Source organism: Nestor notabilis, unplaced genomic scaffold (genome assembly GCF_000696875.1).
Source record: "Nestor notabilis isolate BGI_N333 unplaced genomic scaffold, ASM69687v1 scaffold15056, whole genome shotgun sequence".
NCBI lineage: Eukaryota > Metazoa > Chordata > Aves > Psittaciformes > Psittacidae > Nestor > Nestor notabilis.
The window spans coordinates 11,668-30,741 of NW_009934390.1; the positions used below are offsets into that span (position 1 = coordinate 11,668).

Below are 19,074 nucleotides of genomic sequence, written 5' to 3' on the forward strand. Positions count from 1 at the left end.
TTAGGTACGGCCAATTTACCTTTTCCTACAGAAATTCCCATCATTAACTGGCAAAGTAAAGATGTGATAGTCTCCCTGTTTCATTTGCCCCCCCAAGATGTTTAACTCAACACTTAACCTGCATACAACACTCAGCAGAGAAATACTGTTGTCTAAGCCACTTGAGATGCAGTTTTCTGTTAAACCTATCTTGCTATATAAAGTATGATGTTTTATAATTCACAAGGATTAGTAAAACAGATCTAAGGAAGTAATGCTTGTAAGCAGCCACTGAAATCGCCTATAATATAGCTGCCCCTCTGTTTTAAGTACAGTTTAAAATAATTTCTTATCTTAAGCATCCCCTTATTTTCCCCAGATCTGATGCTTTTTTAATGGTATGATTCTGTCTGTTCTTCAGAGGATGACCAGATATTAGAGTCTTCAAATCATAGAGTGAACAGTGAAAAGGTTAATATTTTTCCATATTCTGTTTTTGTATTCATGTATTTTATGAATGCAATCACATACCATTAATAACTAAATTTAGCTTTTATTAAGCATGACCGCACAACAGAAGAGACAAACACATTTTATTTCACTTCAGCGTTTTATTCTGAAACCACTGACCTCTTTTTTAGGATTACAAGATCTCACAGGTAAAAATAATATGAAAAGATGAAAGAAAGGTGCCATGCAACAGTAATTCAAAAACATTCTTCTGCCATACAGGAAAAGAAATCATATCATGTTTCTCTTTATGAAAAAATAATGAAAAAAATGTATCCACTATATGAAGTCACAGTTCTTGTAAGAACATAATCTACATCATGAGTTTCCTTTGTCTTCTAGTTTTTGGTTAAGAAAACCTTTCTTTTGAAAAACTGATGGCAAAAGTAACACGAAATTACAACTTGTACTTAAACGCAAAAGAATCATGCCCTATGGCTTATGAGCCTTTAGACAGAAAATGAACAACTACACCTAGATTTGCTTTGTCTTTCACATACCTTGGAATAAACCTGTTCAGAAGTAGTATTAAAATGACAAATACATCCCGCTTTACCTCAGTTTATTCATAAGCTCACCTGCTGTAAGTCAGCAAACCTGAGCTTTCTAAAAAAAAAACAAAAACAAAAACAAAAAACAACAAACTATTAACATATTCCAAACTGTGTTTTAGTAAACTGTCACTAACCTCAGGGAACAGTCTTGCAAAACGAGAGTCCAAGGGTTACATAGAAGACAGAAGAAATTTTTAGACTAGTTGCAATTTCTTGTCCTCTGAAAGACTTCTAGAAATCCTTAAACATTCAACAAAACAAGCTTATGTAGCTGATAAAGACCATTTTTTCTTTCATGCTGCTTTTCAGACTGGTCAATGATATGCTGAGGATCCACCTAATGAAAAGATGCAAGAGGAAGGCCAAAAGGCATTTTTTTATTACGTTTTCCCATATAACTGAGCTACAGAAGAGAGTCTTGAAGAGTTCTGACAGTTTCAAATCACACAGGAATTTCAGTCCTATGCCATGCATGTCAACATAAGCAGCCACTGCTGCGAAATGCTGTATCTCATGGTTTGCCTGAGTCAGAATACTATTACACAATCAAATTCCAAAGCATTACAGGTAGTATTTGATATGATGATGTAAAAAAGATGTCCTAAAATTCTTCAGATGCAGTGAGGAAAATCCTGATCCAAGACCTATACATTAACTTCTTATAAAAGCTAAACACCAATATAACTGAATAGGAGATTATTTTGCTAACACCAAGGATAACCAAATTTGCAATATGGAACCAGAAACACTTTAGCTTAAGACAATGTATCACAACACATGCTAACCCTCCAGTGAATGCCTACTAGAAATAAGTGCCCTTAGTGCTTGTTCACTGTTGTCCATCTTTTCAAGGAGACCCAAACTACTCATTTATCTTCCTCAGGGTGGGAGAGACACAGGGAGAGTGTGTGTAAAAGTCTTACTACTGCACTCAGTAATTCCTGACCCTTTTTTAACTAAGAAAAGACACTTGTTCATCAGAAAATACAGTGGCCTGCAGAGACCCTTACAGAAGAAAGGTAAGATTTCTAACAGTTAGAAGCTAAACTTTTATGAAACAATCCCAGGTTTCAAGAAAAACACCCTCCTATCTGATCGCACCACATTCATTCTAAAATAAGCTACATTTCTGTCAACTTAAAAGAGAAAAGCCACCTGAAAGCACAGTAACCCAAAACAAAACTAAAATGCACTGCACTCAGATAAATACACCTCTCAAAAACCACGTTCTGCTTGAAAAGCGTAAACTAAAACAAAAAATTAAAAACCCAAGCCACCCAACAAACTAAATAGACTAATAGGATATCAACAGAGACTGCTGTATACTCAACTCTTCTTATGCCTTAAGTTTGACTGCACAGTATTTTCAGTATCTTTAAATTCAAGACTCAAAGACATCCTTCCAAAAGAAATCCTCCCTTTGACCATTCTAACTAACTGTACTGGGGTACTCCAACTACTCTTCTTCGGGGAAAAGGAAAAAAAAATGTATTTGTAGACCCTTACCTGATTCCATGCATATGGCTTCTCATACCATGTAGGAACAATTTTATCTCGAGGTTTTGATTTGCAGATTAAACTGAAATTACATAAAAATAGCCTTAAGAAATACACTTGTATTAGATTAATTCTAAAGAATAAGGAATTTCTGTATTAGACACAACTAGGCATTTATGAGGAGTCTGTGCTTAAAGGAATCCTAAATTTCCTTATTAATCTAGGATGTTAAGTGTATCAGAATCTATTATCTTTTAAAGGAAATTATGTTGTGGTTTTTTTTTTTTAATTTACAAAGTACTAAATTTGCAGCTGTCATTTATTCCCTAAGTTTTATGCATGCTTATTCACTAGAATGTATAATAAAGCTATTTTTAGGGTATGTTGTTTTACATGACAACTCAATTACTATAGATTCTCTGTCTGCTCCAGTTATTCCTTCAAGCTGTGCAAAGTACAACAGTAGTAGACATTAATTAATTCTGTCTAGATGTGTTTTTCAAAAACTGATTTTAGTCTTAAGTAGTGGTGACATGTTGTAAATACAATTAACTTCTGAAAAATGGAGAAGAATTATGAAAGACTGTTCAGGCTAAATTTTTACCTATGTGCTCTTATTTAGTTTTTTCCAGGACACAAAAGAAGTACAATGAGAAAAAACATTCAAAATGAAGAAGGATTTTACACAAAGGAAAAGAAAACATCATGACAATAACCAGATTGTCTCTTTCTTCAAAAAGGTAAAAAAAAAAAAAAAAAAAAAAAATTAGAAAAATTAACTGTAGGATTGTTGGAACAGAATCAGTAAAAGCATTAAAAAAAAAAAATCTAGGAGAGAAAACACTACCCTGAAAAAGTGTAAAATCTCCTAAAGAAAAAAAAAGCCCAGAAGGCTGATGAGAATGACCAAGCCAGGCAGTGAACACTGACAGAACTGGGGAACACATCAGTGCTGAGGAGCTGTGCAGGCTGCTCCTTCCCTTCCCAACTGGCGGGAGACATCTGAACAATCAACCCAAAATAGGTGCTGAAGCACCAGTGGGTATTCACATGTCTGAAGAAACAGCAGCGACGTTTCTGTGCCTTAAATTTAGAATGTAAGTGCTGATGTCCAAACACGAGCTCCTGTTACCGCCACACTCACCTCCAGAAAGGCTGTGTGGTTTTGCTTCTTTCTGCCTATCCACTTTTCTCAACTTCTCCCTACACTTGTTACCACTTGAATTACACAAGCAAACTTCATTCAGCTTTCAAGTCTAAACATGGTACTACATGGCAGTGTCCAAAGGCAATGCAGACACTGACTGGCCTGAAGTACTTGGACACAAACAGGAAATTAAACATTGCATCAGCAGTACACTCGACAGCTGTGATTTCACCAAGAGTTTTTCAAATGTGAAACACGAACAGCTTGCCATCAGCCTGCACTGGTTCTCCTTAAGGTGAAAGCACAAACAACATGCATTTCTGGAGGTACAGCCTTTGTGGAGCTGTACCACCACTTTCTGAAGGTGCGCACAAACCACTGCCACAGCTAGCTCAAAGCAAAGGCAGGTGGCCTTACTTCAGTTCATAAATTAGCCTGGGACTTCAGCGATTAACTTGGCCAACACCTATCCTACACTAGTTTGTTGAGGGAGGAAAGACAGCACACGTGATTCAACTGTAATGTATAGGGAGAAAAAATTCTTAATCCTTCTGTACTCTTACGCTGTACAACTTTATTAGCTTTGTCCTGGGTGCACAAAGCAAAGGTACATCAGAAGTGGTATCCTGTAGAACAAGTTTTACAGTCTAGGTTTCATGACTCTTAAGTGACCAGGCTTCCCTGAAGAACTAGTGCTTCCACAAGAAGTCTAAAGTTGTTGAGTATACTGCTTTATAAATAAACAAAGTAAATTAAGTGCATCATTAAATGAGAACATATATTGTTTCCCCAAAGCCTAATCTGAGCTATGCTTCAAGCAATCATTTATTTTGGTTTTGCTGAGACCGAAACAGAAGATCTTATTTCTATAAAATAATTACCACAGAAGTTTCTGACGAACATCTTCCTGCAGCTGTGTCACTCTTGTTTGTTCAAAACACACTGCACATTCAGAGAGCAGCTTATTAATGGCTGTCCTTAGGATGTTTATCTATGAAAACACGAGTGACAGAATATAAAGCACTCTAAACCAGCAGTAGCTCTGTATTTTATATACTATATTAGATAAGATTGACACAAAGGGGTTGTGGCACCCATACCATCAAACTTCAACAGAAATATTAATAACATAAGCAAAACCATCTGAAGCTTTAGAAACACTTCTTCCTCCAGATGCATCTCTGCTGGTTCAAGATGTTAATGTTCAGCCACTTGATCATCATTCAGCCACAAACATCAAGGTTACTCAGATACGCTACAAAACATTCAGGCTACCACTTGCCTGGATTTTTTTAGTTGTTTTTTTTTTTTTTTTTTTTTTTTTTTTTTTACAAACACAGTATTCCTTCTGTAAAATTTTTAAGGATTTTCTCCATGCGTCCATAATTTTCACATGGACGGCTTCACTATGGGCACATTGGAAATTTGGTGGCCTCTTGTGATGGGGTTACAGTGTTGGTGGATAAGGAAAGAGAAACTGATGTCACCTCCATGGACTTGTATGAAGTGTTTGACATTGTACCACACAACATCCTTGTCTCTAAACTGGAAAGGCATGGATGTGATGGATAGATCACTGAGTGGTAAGCAATTAGCTGGATGGTCACACACAGAGTTATGGTCATCAGCTTGATGTCCAAGTGGAGACCAGTGACAAGTGATGTTCCTCAGGGGTCAGTACTGGGACTGCTGCTGTTTAATACCTTTGCTGGCAACATGAACAGTGAGATTGAGCACACTCTCACCAAGTTTGCCAATGACACCAAGCTGTGTGGTACAGTCGACACGCTGAAGGGAAGCAATGCCATCCAGAATAACCTTGACAGGTTTGAGAGCTGGGCCTTTGTGAACCTCGTGAAGTTCAACAAGGCCAAGTGCAAGGTCCTGCATCTGAGCTGGGGCAATCCAAGCCCAAACACAGGCTGGGTGGAGACTGGATTGAGAGCAGTCCTGAGGAGGACTTGGAGGTGTTAGATGTTGGAAGCTCAACATGAGCTGACAATGTGTTTGCAGCCCAGAAAGCCAAGAGTATTCTGGGCTGCATGAGAAGGATCATAACCAACAGGTCAAAGGAGGTGACTCTCCCCCCTCTACTCTGCTCTTGTGAGATCCCATCTGCAGTACTGTGTGCAGTTCTGGGGCCCTCAGCATAAGAGCAGCACTGATCTGCTGGAGCGAGTCCAGAGGAGGGCCACAAAGATGATCAGAGTACCTCTCCTATGAAGACAGGCTGAAAGAGTTGGGCTTGTTCGGCCTAGAGAAGAGAAGGCTCCAGGGAGACCTCAAAGCAGGCTTCCAGTACCTCAAGGGGCCAACAGGAAAGCTAGAGAGGGACTTTTTACCAGGGCACATAGTAACAGGACAGGGGGTAACGGTTTTAAACTGAAAGAGGGTAGATCTGAATTCTAGAAGGAAGAATGAGGGTGTTGAGGCACTGGAACAGGTTACCCAGAGAAGCTGTGGCTGCCCCATCCCTGGCAGCGTTCAAGGCCAGGTTGGATGGGGCTTTGAGCAATCTGCTCTAGTGGGAGGGGTCCCTGCCCATGGCAGGAGGGTTGGAACTAGATGATCTTTAAGGTCCCTTCCAACCCAAACCATTTTTTGATTCTGTGATATGTGCACCAGCATGTACAGTGTGTCCTTAAAAAGCCTATAGAGACCACTGCCCATCACCTGCTCTGTACATAGAAATAATCAGGGCATGTGAGGTCTTTCACTGTATAAAGCACGTATCAAATCTGAAGCACAGGTCAAATACAGCTTTCTGTCCTGCGTAACGAGCGGATACATGTACTTCCCTCTGACAGATCTCTGTCTACAGGTTGCAAAAAGGCTGTAATGAGGAATACAGGTTTTTTTGTTTGTTTCATCTGCTCTGAGACAAGTAACTTGATAAATTCTTATACATATTTTACCTCTGATATGTCTTCCACTCCAAAATGCACATCAAATGTCAGTTCCATGTCATTTTCTGGAAGCAGAGGAGCTCCAGAAGTCTGACTCCAACCCAAACCACACAAAACACCAGTAAAATACTTTCCGCTTTTATCAACCCTATACAAAAAAGAAAGAAAACAGTTCCAGATGTTTTCTTACATGTTAGATGATGTTAGAGATGAAAAAACTGAACACTCATATGCAGAGTTAAATTAATTTGTTTAAGCCATGCCAAGCAAGATGCACATATTTTGAAGAAGCTAAAACAACTGAAAGGCATTCACACCTAGTCATACTGTTTGTTTCAAATATAGTGATGAAACAGAACTAAAGTTCTGATTATGGAAACATCTACTCATAAAACTTAAGAAAACCATACATATGTGAAATAGAACTTAAGGAAAGCTAGCTTCACTAAGTTGACATGACAGTCCACAGACACAAGAATTTAAACAAAACGCAACAGTAATGCAACTGCTAGAACTCTTTTACAAAAGAGTTTACAAGCTTTTACAAAACTCAAGCAAGTTCCTCTCCTCATGTACGTTTAAAACTTGCCCAGTTCTACAGTACATCTTCCCAGGCTTCCAGCACAATTGACAAGAACTGTATTGCCTTACTGTGAGGGTAGAGCCTGCAGCACCAATTTTTAAGTACATGAAACAAGTTATCTTAGCCACAAATTATACTAATATTGATAAAAGATACGAGAATTACATGAACAGGAAATGCTAAAAGCAGAAAAAAAGTCACCAATTTGTGAGGGATCCTAAAAAAAAAAAACCAAAACCAAAAAACCAAAAAACAACCCAAAACAAACCCCCTACCCTCCCACCCCACCCCATTTTAAAATGCATGAATACCTTAGTTCTATGGCAGGAGCAAACAACATACTGAGGAGCGGAAGCAGGCCAGGAATAGGAGGCATCAAAGATGTTTCCTCTAAAATTACAGCAGATCCTGTCACACACACAAAAGAAAAACAAAACAAAACTCTAAGGAGTACCTAATGAAAACAAAACCTCAAAAGGATGTAACGTAGAACTACAGTAGCATTTCCTCATAGGACTATTCCCATAAAACCAAAGTCTAGAGAAACTGTCCAAACACTTATTAAGCATTACCAGTTGCATTTGCTGATACGGAAGCAGAAACCAACAACTGCTGAAAGGGATCTTCTGGAGCGTCATGGAGAACAACAGAGTTTATGCTTTGCTTTTGTATGAGAATGTTTCTGGGAGGAAATAAAATATTTTCAACATTAAAAAAAAAAGAACAAGACACCAAACCCCACACAGACATGTAAAAAAAAGTATTATTTTAAATTCACAATACAACCTTAATGAATAGCAGTTACCTAAATACCATTTAACAGATGTACATGATTAATAAATAATCTAAGACGTTAAAGCACCTTTAATAAAACTATCCTTAAATCTTACATAGTGATAGTGTGCATATTAATGCAACTTAATCCTGACTTCAGTCCTTTCAAAGAATGAAAATTCTGTGAAAAATCTGTCAGAGTAACTAGGATGGGTTTTGCCTATATATTGAAAATTACATCTGAGAACATGCCTATACTTCACAGTAAAAGTCTTCTCATACCTGAACTGGGATACTCTAGTCATGCTGTAGCATTTCAGCTCATAAGGACTGAATGGGCCAAAAACCGTTACCTGCAAAAGAGAGAGAACAAATGATGTTCTAGTTAGTACTTGAATCTCTCCAAATCAAAATACTCCATAAATGAAAACCAAAACACATTTCAGCATGTACTGAGCAACACTGAATTGATAAATTGATAAGCAGCATTTTCATTTCACCTATCTAGAGCAAACTTGGCACTTGAACAAAAATAATGTATTTTTCACAGGTGTTGGGGATTCACAACTTCCCTCTGGCTTAAAAAGCGCAAGTTCGTACTTCACAGAGCACCTAATAAAATTAGGACATTTTTGTTTACATGAGCAGTCTTTAATCTTGACAAATCTCTCACTTTCATAAAGTGAGTAGTTAAACAGGATTACTCCTGTTGGGTAAATTGAGCATGAAGAGATGCTTGAAAACGCAAAATATTGTTGGATCTGAGATGTGAAAAGAATTATAATGTAGACAAGACTTGTAATCAGAGTGCAGAGCAGGACACATTTTCATATTTATATTTCAGCTTAGTAGTGACTACATATCTCAAACGAAGTGAGAAAAAATAAATTCTGAGTTTGGAATTGGTAGTGGAAGAAACACCCACTGTTTCATTATCAGTCACTGGAGTGTTCACTGCATTACCTATCCTAGCAGCTTACCTATCACTAGCTGAGGAAGAACAAAACAATGCTTATAGTAAAAATCATGTTTAAAATCTTCTGGGGAAAAAAACCCCAGCAAAAATCCAAACAGAAAACCAGCAGGACTGCAATCTTGCTTTTTTGCTGTAGGTTATGTAGTGACGACTACCAGAGGTGGAAACACTGTGTTCAGTTTTTTAATTTTATCTTCACTCTGCAGGGTTTTGAAGCGCTGCCTTAAAATGTGTTAGAAGAGTTGGTTCACTCTTAGGCTAAATAGAATACACTATTAAAGGCATCAGATGTGGTTTGGGTGTTAAAGACACTTTCAGTCTTCATCTCCATTCTAACACTGTAAGAAGCAGTGTTAGAAATGACATACCAATGACATAGCACTCTAAGAAATGACATACCAAAACCACCACCCAAGTTACCTTATGGGTTGGCACATTAGATTTGTGGTCAGAAAAACAGTTTAACAATCTTTCAAGGAGATGCTTTTCTTCCTCTCTTGAAGAAACAGGTATTTTCTCTTCTTTTACTTGGTCCAAAAATAATTCCCTGAGCAAACTATGGCTTTGCTACATAATAATGGAAGAGTGTTAAAACCACGAAATGTCTACATTTTTCATAAATTTTATAAAAAAGATCCTACACTAAGCACACACGAACTCACATACAAATACAAACCCCAAAGTTCTTATCACCTTTCAGATTATATAAAATATAGAAATGGGAGACAGTTAAAACTATGAAACATATTTTATCAGAGTTTAAAAAAACAATGGAACAGTTCAGATGCAATTATCTCCTGGGAAACATCTCTCAAAAGATGTTTCAAAGCAGCAATGCTTTTATCCCACAACTTAATATGAATTATGAACACACGTATGTTGTCCTTTTCAAGTATTAATCTTGCCTAATCCCATGGCATTAGTCAAGACTTCAACTCAACTTCTCAGGACTCTAGCCTGAGCTGAAATAAATTAGTATAGAAAAGTAGAAGCGGCTTACTCAATACATACTTGTGATTCATATGATTCTTCTGCTAGTTCAGCATAACATTCTTCAATAAGCACATCTCGAATATTCACAAGCTCTTGGCACCTTGAGTAATAGAAAACATCTACATGCAGAACACTATGCACAAGTGAATACACCTTCACTAGAAGTGCAGAGCCATTTACTAGTGAGGCAAATCTCTGGCTAGCACTGTAACTCCACCTTTCTCCACACACAAGAGATTGTGCGGAAGGACGCATCTTGCATATCTTGAATTCTAAAGCCTAGAACAAAAACACGGAAAACAATGCTTAACTGAGTAGAAATCAGCATAAAAACATTTTTCCCCAAACCATTTGAATTAATAACTATAAATTACTTCGTAATTATTGCAGTGGTTTATGTTAATTCCTAGGATAGCTGTAAAGCTACTGGCATAATTCCTACTCCATCATTGCCAACGCAGCTACACACTACATCTCATATGACTTCAATATTGTAGATAGTTGCTAATGAAACAGAGCAAACAGAGCATAATAAAAGATAATTTGGTATTAATTCACCATCCACATTAAAATCTTGGGCGTAGAGATGTCTTCTCTGTACAATCCACACTTCTTTTCAACTACAGGAACAGAAAACTTGGCAAGACCTCTGCAGCTATTCTGTTCCTGGCAGGCAAGTGTAAGTTCACATTTAACCCCTTCTCACAATCGCTATCTGTAATTATGTCTTCAAATGAATTTTCAACAAAAACCCTATTTTTTTTTTATAGCTAGTCATTAAAACCAGTCATTAAAAGATTAGGCCTGAAGCAGAAACGTATTTCCCTTTAATGCATCTGAAGAAAACACAAAAAGGGATGCTTCTTGCCAAAATTAATTCTACTTGTTTTTTAAAATCAATTAAAAAGAAAACCTAACAAAATGAGGCCTGTTGAGATCTAATACTGAGAAAAGATAAATAAAATACAGAAAACTAGAGAACTATAAATCTAAACTTCTGCTCATTAATTTATCTTTTCATCATTAAATGCTTCAGAGAAAGTTACGACACACCTGTTTCAGTTCACTGAAGACTGAAAAGCTGAATTTCACTTAAATTCTAGTTATTTGATTTGTAAATATAGCTCAAGAGTTATTTTTTCTCAAAAATTATAAGGGACTATAAAGTCCCTCAGGTTTATGTTACATATTGCTATTTAATTATCAAGAGGGCTGTCTGAAAAGATCCAAGTAAAGGCAGTAGTTCAAAGAACATCAAAGCAGCACAAAACCAGAGACTTGTAGCTTTGTGAAATTTAAATCAGGCATCTCCTATGTATTTGTCCTGTAACTAACAGTGGAGCAGAGAAGAGGCCTTGATGAAGCAAAAATACTTTGCACATTAACTGTACAGCAGACTCAAGCCATGCAGACAAGGAGAGATGCTATGCTGCCACTTACCTGTAGTAGGAGCACCTACATTTAAGCAGAGAACAAAAAATTAAACTCGTTGTTGATAGTTTCTCCTCTGTGGGCTGTTTTCTAAGCTGTATAAACCTCTGCTGTTTGTTCAGAGGCTCTTTAGACTAAAGCTCAGCCTGTTACTCCTGAGCTTTTCATATTATAAGCAAGTAAGAGAGGAACCAAAACAACATGCTCCTTCCAGGAAGTTCTGTTTCTCATAGAATTGACTGACAGCAAAGAAACAGATAGCCAAAAGCAACAAACAGCAAAAGGCAGCCATTAGAGCTATTTCTTCTCTCCTTCTGTTGTTCCTGTGATTACCAGTGGGAGAGAGATCCCAGTATGTTGTTCCCACAGAGACAGGACGAGGTCAACCATTCAGTTAAAAAAAATACAATTTTTTTATGTCCAGTCAGGCATCAAGTTCAGGCTTCCCTCCCACTCACCTCCCCAGCGTTAAAGCTACAATTACATACAATGCAATTTAGTTACATAAGAATTACTGCTCTGTGCATGTATGTCTCTGGAAAGCATTTATCCTACTAGTGAAGGTGATTTGTATGTGCTCCCATTAGCAAAATACATGTTACTTCATTATTATTCTGAGAAGCGTTAGATTTGAAGTACACTTCTGTTTGGCAGACCAGACATGAAACTACCTATTAAGCAGCAGCAAATAGCATTGTCCCTACCTGGAATGGAAGCTCTTGAAGAGAGCTTGGAATCTTTTTTAATTTCTCTAAAGGCACTTTTGATCTATTGCCATAATCCACAAAGAACACCTGGAAAAAGAATCAAGAGCATCTGCAGAGATTCCACATTAGAAGCGTTACTTTTCAGTGGCAAGGAAAGTGACAACCTTAATTACAGTACAACACAAGTCTTATCAATTTAAATGGAAGCAAAACCAGAGTTTGGAAAACATGCAAATGAAGTCATATCAAAAATAATACACCAAATCTTACCATGTCTATTATGTGATTCCTTGGCTTAAACATCCACTGTAATTTAAGTATTCTGCTAAATCTTTATAGGCAAATTTCTCCAAGGCTCTCTCTCCCCACAATTAAACCTGTATAACCTTACTTCTTAACAGTGAATGATATTGCCCAATAATTGCTTTTAGATAAGCAAATGCTAACACGGATCTGGTGACTGTTTATAAATGCAAACGAGAAAGTGATGAGATTAGCACTGTTGCTCACTAGTTTTTTTATGACTTCAAAAAGATGCAATCTCCTTAGTATTAACTTTATAGTGGTGACACCCAGCTATGTTAAGAAATCAAGAAATTCAGAGGAGGAATGGGCTGTATTACAAAAATCTGTCCTTAAGTGCCGAAAACAAAGGTACTGTACTGAAAAATGAATACCAATCTGGAGCTGTGGCACAAGTTTCCACTACTGATATTGGAATGAAAAGTCAAAATATTCTAATAAATTTGCTGATGATCAAGAACTAAGCACTATAAACACTGATACAAAAAAGATCACACTGAATGGACCTGAGAACTCAACAGGAATGGAGATAACTAAATGGTATGAAGGACACACTCATATCGTTTGGAGTTTTTAACAAGTTCTGCTATAAACTCCATGTTACTATATATAAATTCTAATTAGTTGGATATTACCAAGGAGACAAAACTGATTTTAAGATGACAAGAGGGGGCCCATACAAAAAAAATCTATGGAAAGGCATATGTGGCATTTATCATGACATATTTTTTTAATACAGAGGAGAAACACTGTGTTGGAAGAGGAATACTAGCACCACTGCATAAAGAAAGGCAGAACTGTATGTACAGGAGCATGCATAATCCTGCTTCAAAAAACCGAGGTCAAAATAAGAAAGAGGAGTGAGAAGGGGACCAAGTGAAAAAAGAGTCTATGTAGTACGTGCAAAGAATGCAGCTTGCTTCAATTAGCAAAACAAAGTCCAGGAAGAAAGAGATAGATATGGAACTGGTGGGGAAGGGAAAGGAGCTAAAAAGAAAACCTATGTAAACAAGGGGAAGAAACACTGGCAGAAGAACAATCTCAGACAAACTGGCCATGAATGTTTGAAAACCAGCAATACAGTGAGATCAAGAAACTTAATTTTAAGATGGATGTCAATCTATTTATAAAGAGGAATTAATGGGGCTGTGGCCAGCAATGTAGCACTGGACTTTGACCTAAGCATTCCTTACTATGTTTTCAAAGTTACTGGAGGTTTTAGTCTATTTTGCTTCGCTCTGCTTCAGCACACAAGATACTTCACTCTATCAACAACAGTGTCTCATTTAATATTAAAACATTACTGTGTTCTGGAAAAAACCTAATTCACCTATTCTGACAACATTCTATTAAGGTTTTATTTTAGTTCTACATATTTCTTTACTGGAATACTTATAATCATCAGGAACATAGTTCTTGCTTACTAAAGCATAGCTCCAAGATTGTCAACCCAATTACATTCTACCAATTCAATGTAACGTAACATATTAGTGTACCTCAGCAAAATCTCCACAAACATACAGAATACGAGCTCTACAATATCCTCCATCTTCCAGATGAGTGAATGGTGCCAGACAAACCATCTCTGGATGTGGAGACACTGGCAAATCCATCAGGTTCTGATAGTTAATTTCAGCAGTTAAAGCCTGAAGTACAGTCCTATTTTTTTCATCTGTCCTGTAACCCCAAAAATGTCCAACTTCTACTATCTGAAAGTATAAAAATTAGACAATATCAGATTCATATTGTTATTCTACATCAAATACAAAACACATTTGAGCAAAATACTTGAAAGCACTCCTACTCCTGACACACACATAGAAAAGTTCTCATACTGCAATAATAGTGAAGCATTTCTCTCATAATTAGGTGAAATTTTAAGATGTTTACTTGATGTGCAATACACTTTTCATCTAAATAGACCCTGATACAAAAATTACTAAAGTACAGAAAATTTAGAAAAGACTGCTTCCATTTTTCTAAACCAAATTAACATATAGAAAACATAATGTATACAGTTGATTAGACAGATACATACAGATATAGTGCACTTCTCTTATTAGTGAAAGAATACCAGTTAGCTGCATCTATCAGAAAATCAGCATTGTTACTGTTATGATCAGCTATCCCTTAGGAGACTGAAAAGAACTTACAAAAGAATTTAAATAAAACTGAATAAAATGAGCTATCTTTACAAATGGCTTACTGAACTCCTATACCATTTCTGATATTCTAGCAGATGCTTGCAATAAAAAGAAGAATCTTTATTTACAATACACATGACCATTAAAGTTGATGTATTAAACAGAAGTAGCACAAATAGCTAAGTGGTTGGAATATATTTGACCAAACCACAAATATTTTTGATCCAAGAGATTTAGGTAACTAAAAGGAAGAAAATGCTCTTTTCTGCACTTGCAAACCACGCCACTAATATCAAGAACTGTTGTAATACTTCAGCCTGTAATTTCAGTGGTTTAGATTGGTTTTATCGTTGTTTTTATTTTAGCAGCATATACACTGTTTGCTATTCCTCTATTTGTTGGGAAGATAGTTAACACAAGCTGTAAAATTTCTCAGCTGCAGAATCCAGAAATATTATATATGCACACAATCTTCCCCTAAAACACTGTCTTTTCTGCGTGCAAGATTTTTCCTGAATAAGCATGCAATACCATTAATTCATCTCACTTCTCACATCTACAGGTTCTGAATAAAACTGCCAGTTAATAACAACCAAGTAAATGGCCCAAATACCTACTGATTCTCATTTCTACAGTGTACACAAATATTTTCCCCTTCCCATTATTCTCTTTACATTTATGGCTACTTCCAGCTAACACTGCTGTAAATCCATGCCAGTAAATCTCGCAAATTTTGTGAAGTGCAAGTAAATTTCAATGTTTGAAATTTGTGTGACATGATTACTGTTTAACAAAGAACTACTCAAAACTAGACCAAGAATTTTCTTCATATGTCTTAAGGATATCTCCATGCTAAAATCATTAGCACCCATTCCTTTCATTTAAACTTATCAGATATTAATCTCCTCAAAGTTATCTAGGTAATGATTATTAGATATTACCTACTTCAGATGTAGAACATTCCTACCTCTGTTATCTTGATGGACAGAAGACGATTTGGGATCATCTTTGACTGTTGTAAAGCACCAAATGAGACTTCCACAGGCTCCAAACTCTGCTTCTGACAGTCCACATTTACTCTAAAAAGATTATGGAATAATGATGCTAAATACTTCACAAGCAAAACCTTAAGAGTTCCAATTCCTTTGCTTTCATTTACTTCCCAAGGTGTCCTTAGGGCACATTTATGTACTTACTAACTTCTAGTCAGCAATACTGAATTCAATTAGAATGCAAAATGACCATGCAGAACCAAAATACTACAAAGTAACTGAACGCCATTATAACCAAACACAGAAAGATACATACCAAGACACAACTGTGCCATCAGTTTTTGTTAGAAATCCAAAGATTTAAGGTTAAATAGTGAGGCATTTTGCTATGGCATGCCTCCTAAGCTTATTTGTTAAAAATAAATTGAGTACAGTACAACACAAAGATATTCATATATATTTTTTTAATATATCATATTCCTTTTACTTGACAAAAGTTAAAAACTCTAGAACTAGTCTTTCAGCCTAGGAGACTTCTGAAGTGCCTCAAGAATTAATTTCCACAAAGATTTTAAGTGCTGTTTTGGGCACAGTGAAACTGCTAATATATTTAATTAAAAACTAAGTACAATCAACTGCAGCTGAAGTATTCATCTGCACTTTAACACTTCCAGTTCATTCCTGCCTTCCTATTTTAGATTTCTTGAAAATACTAAAATGGCTGCAGACCAAGCAGAAGCTAGGCAGATTACCATTTTAATAAGTGGCTTGTATGACCTGAAGCTCAGAATCACAGACAGCATATAACAGTGAAACCCACATACCAGATTTTTTAACAAAAGCAGGCGTGGGCCTGGAAGACTCACTATGCTGCATTCCTTGTCAGTATTCTCTATTATGCCTCCCCACCTTACACTGTTCCATTTCTCCCCAGTTTCTGTTGTTATACCCCTCCCTCCCTTGCTTTTATGTCACCAAATGCCACGCCTTATTTGTTTTGGTTCTAGCAATCCCCACATTGTCTATAGCATGAAGAAAAATTACTGTGTACATCCATCTTTCTATATGCCAAAGGCAACTTTTAAAAAAAGAAAGATAGCATATACTTGGTGTTCTCTTCAACAGTAAACCACCTCTAACTATAAAGAAATATGCAAGACAATTATATTATTTCTAATCCTTCAAAAACATTCTGCTTATGCAAAGTTACACATCTGCTTTTTGAACCTGTCTTCCTTGATGACACTTCCAAGGAAATCCCCACTAATTCCAGCAAACCTCATTTCGACACAGAGAAACGTGTTTTTCCATATGCAATACCATTACCTTAGAGATTCCACACTCACAGCTGTCACTCCTTGCAACTGCTTTTTAATATCATTTAGATGATAAGCATTCAGCGCAAGAGGAATTTTCAGCTGTGACATCTTGACTGACAGGTATACTGCGGGAAGAATCTTAAAGCCCTCCATTGGGTTACGGGAGAACTCCACAAAAGCCCTGTTCAAAAAAAAAAAAACAAAGCACGAGAAAACAAAACAAAAACCCACCAAATAAAATTGCGATTAATACTTGATGAGGAATCCAAACACAACCAAAAAAATCCAGAAAAGCCATCATTTCCTCTCCCTGTCTTTACCTTAGCAGGTCAGCAAACAGTAAAAAGTAGATTCTTCAAAAGCTTTGCCTATTGCTCTTATGAATCTTAATACTTCAATTATCACCACGGTTATAAGAAAATCTTTCTAACACTCTCACAAGCACATACCAAATTTACTGAGTTTATTTAATAGAAAGGATGTGGAAATCTATGTGAGTAAGGAAAGACTGGAAAAGGCCTAAGGAGGATTATAGAAATGCAGCTTTGAACAGTTGTAGTCAAAAGATAGCCAGATGATTAGCTGAAAGAGCCAGTTGCATGCATTTGTGCAAAGCCATCTGACTGTAGAAACAAGCTAAATTCAGTATACAAGTTAGGAATACAAACTGATCAGCTGCAGCTAAGGTCCACTCTTTGACCATAGAAGAGACAAAACAAAAGGCAGTCCCTAACTTAGCTAGTTTATCTAATGTTATTCCAATCAATGTATCTCAAATTTTAAACCCACCTTTCTTACTGTAGCCAATGCATTAAAAATAAACTGCTGATTCCAAAGAGAGAAAAATAAACTCATTTTGTCAGTGCACCACTGACAAAAAAAGTGATTACTAGATTCATAACTGAGAACATGAGAAAGGCGGGATACTTGAAGTATTTTATACTTACTTTGATCCATCATAGGCAATAGATTTTACCTGCCCACACTGTCTAAACAGTGACTGCAACTGTTTATGGTATAGATATCCATAGGGAGGAATATTCCTCAGCTGTTAAGAAAAAGTAATTAAATTTGGATACATTCATATATTTTACTGCATTAAGTTCACCTCAACAGTTAGCTTCACTCTTAAGCTGTGGCAGTGTTGTACAATTTAAGTCCTTAATTCAAAAAAATGCTATATACTACATTAAATTTCAAAATCTCAAAAGACAGTAATATTGGAGTTTTGCTGCTAAAGCTGCCCTAACTACTGGTGGATGAGTGTTTTCTTTAACTATAAATGAAGCAGCTTTATCCGTAGTTCCATGTATTTCTTCAACAATTTTTCCTAGAAGCTGTCTAGTATCCCTCTTTTTGCTTATAACAGAAAAGCAATGGTTATGCTTCCTTGTCCACCACTGGGAACTACATCCTATGGGAACTACATCCTAGGCAGTGTGCACAGCCTGGGAAACTAAGCGAGGAGGAGCTAAAGCCCTGCATGTCCTGACATAACTACCACATATAGTATTAGTGACGTACGGTGGGACAGCTTGTTCAGCTGGAGAGCACTTAGTGATGCTTACATGCTTCTTAGGCATGACAGTCCAAGGGCAACTTCCTGGTCTTCCCTATGTGGAGGAGTAGCTCAAATATAAGATGGTCTTACATGGAACACATAATGGGACAACCCACGCCTTGTGGGTCAGGATAAGAGGTCAGTAAGGGTAACACTGAGGTAGGAATTTCTAACAGACATCAGTCAGGATGAAACAGATAATCTTTAGACAACTTGCAGAGGTCTCCAGATCACAGACCCTGCATCTTAGAGGGAGACAGTAAGCTCCCTGATAACCTGGCGAGAAGGGTAGGACCCAAGCTCTTAGATTTCTGAAGGGTGTAACTTCTTAACAGAGGCCATGAGCCAAACAGGGCTCTTCTGGATCTGCAGTTGGTGAACAATGTAGAATTCATTACAGCAGCCATCATCAACAGCAGCTTGGGCCAGAGCAACTAGGAAGGAAGGGAGCTCAAGATCTTGGGAATGAGGAAAACAAGCAACAGAAAACACATCCTGAAGTCTAAGACGGCACAGTTTGGTTTATTCAGGGAACTGGTAGGTGGGATCCCATGGGAAGCTGCAGAATCTCCATCCTCAGAGCTTCTTCAAGACACAAGTGGATGAAGGCCTAAGCAACATGGTCTGAACGCACTATTAATTCTGCTTTGACCATATCACTGGACTAGCTGACTGCATGAGGTCTCTTCCAACCTGGA

General features: G+C 37.1%; 1 protein-coding gene across 1 annotated transcript in view; it reads right to left on the reverse strand.

Moving 5' to 3' along the window:
* Window positions 1-1,284: 1,284 nt before the first annotated feature.
* TDRD9 (tudor domain containing 9) overlaps window positions 1,285-19,074 on the reverse strand; it is a gene marked incomplete at its 5' end in the record, with an annotated part of 34,871 nt that continues 17,081 nt past the window's right edge. The window contains 14 exons of the mRNA XM_010017325.1: window positions 1,285-1,380; window positions 2,550-2,622; window positions 4,569-4,678; window positions 6,603-6,741; window positions 7,488-7,584; window positions 7,749-7,858; window positions 8,233-8,303; window positions 9,347-9,493; window positions 9,938-10,198; window positions 12,055-12,144; window positions 13,857-14,069; window positions 15,472-15,583; window positions 16,823-16,996; window positions 17,763-17,863. Of these exons, the coding sequence (XP_010015627.1) occupies window positions 1,285-1,380; window positions 2,550-2,622; window positions 4,569-4,678; window positions 6,603-6,741; window positions 7,488-7,584; window positions 7,749-7,858; window positions 8,233-8,303; window positions 9,347-9,493; window positions 9,938-10,198; window positions 12,055-12,144; window positions 13,857-14,069; window positions 15,472-15,583; window positions 16,823-16,996; window positions 17,763-17,863 (1,794 nt within the window). The remainder of the gene's footprint in view (window positions 1,381-2,549; window positions 2,623-4,568; window positions 4,679-6,602; window positions 6,742-7,487; window positions 7,585-7,748; window positions 7,859-8,232; window positions 8,304-9,346; window positions 9,494-9,937; window positions 10,199-12,054; window positions 12,145-13,856; window positions 14,070-15,471; window positions 15,584-16,822; window positions 16,997-17,762; window positions 17,864-19,074) is intronic.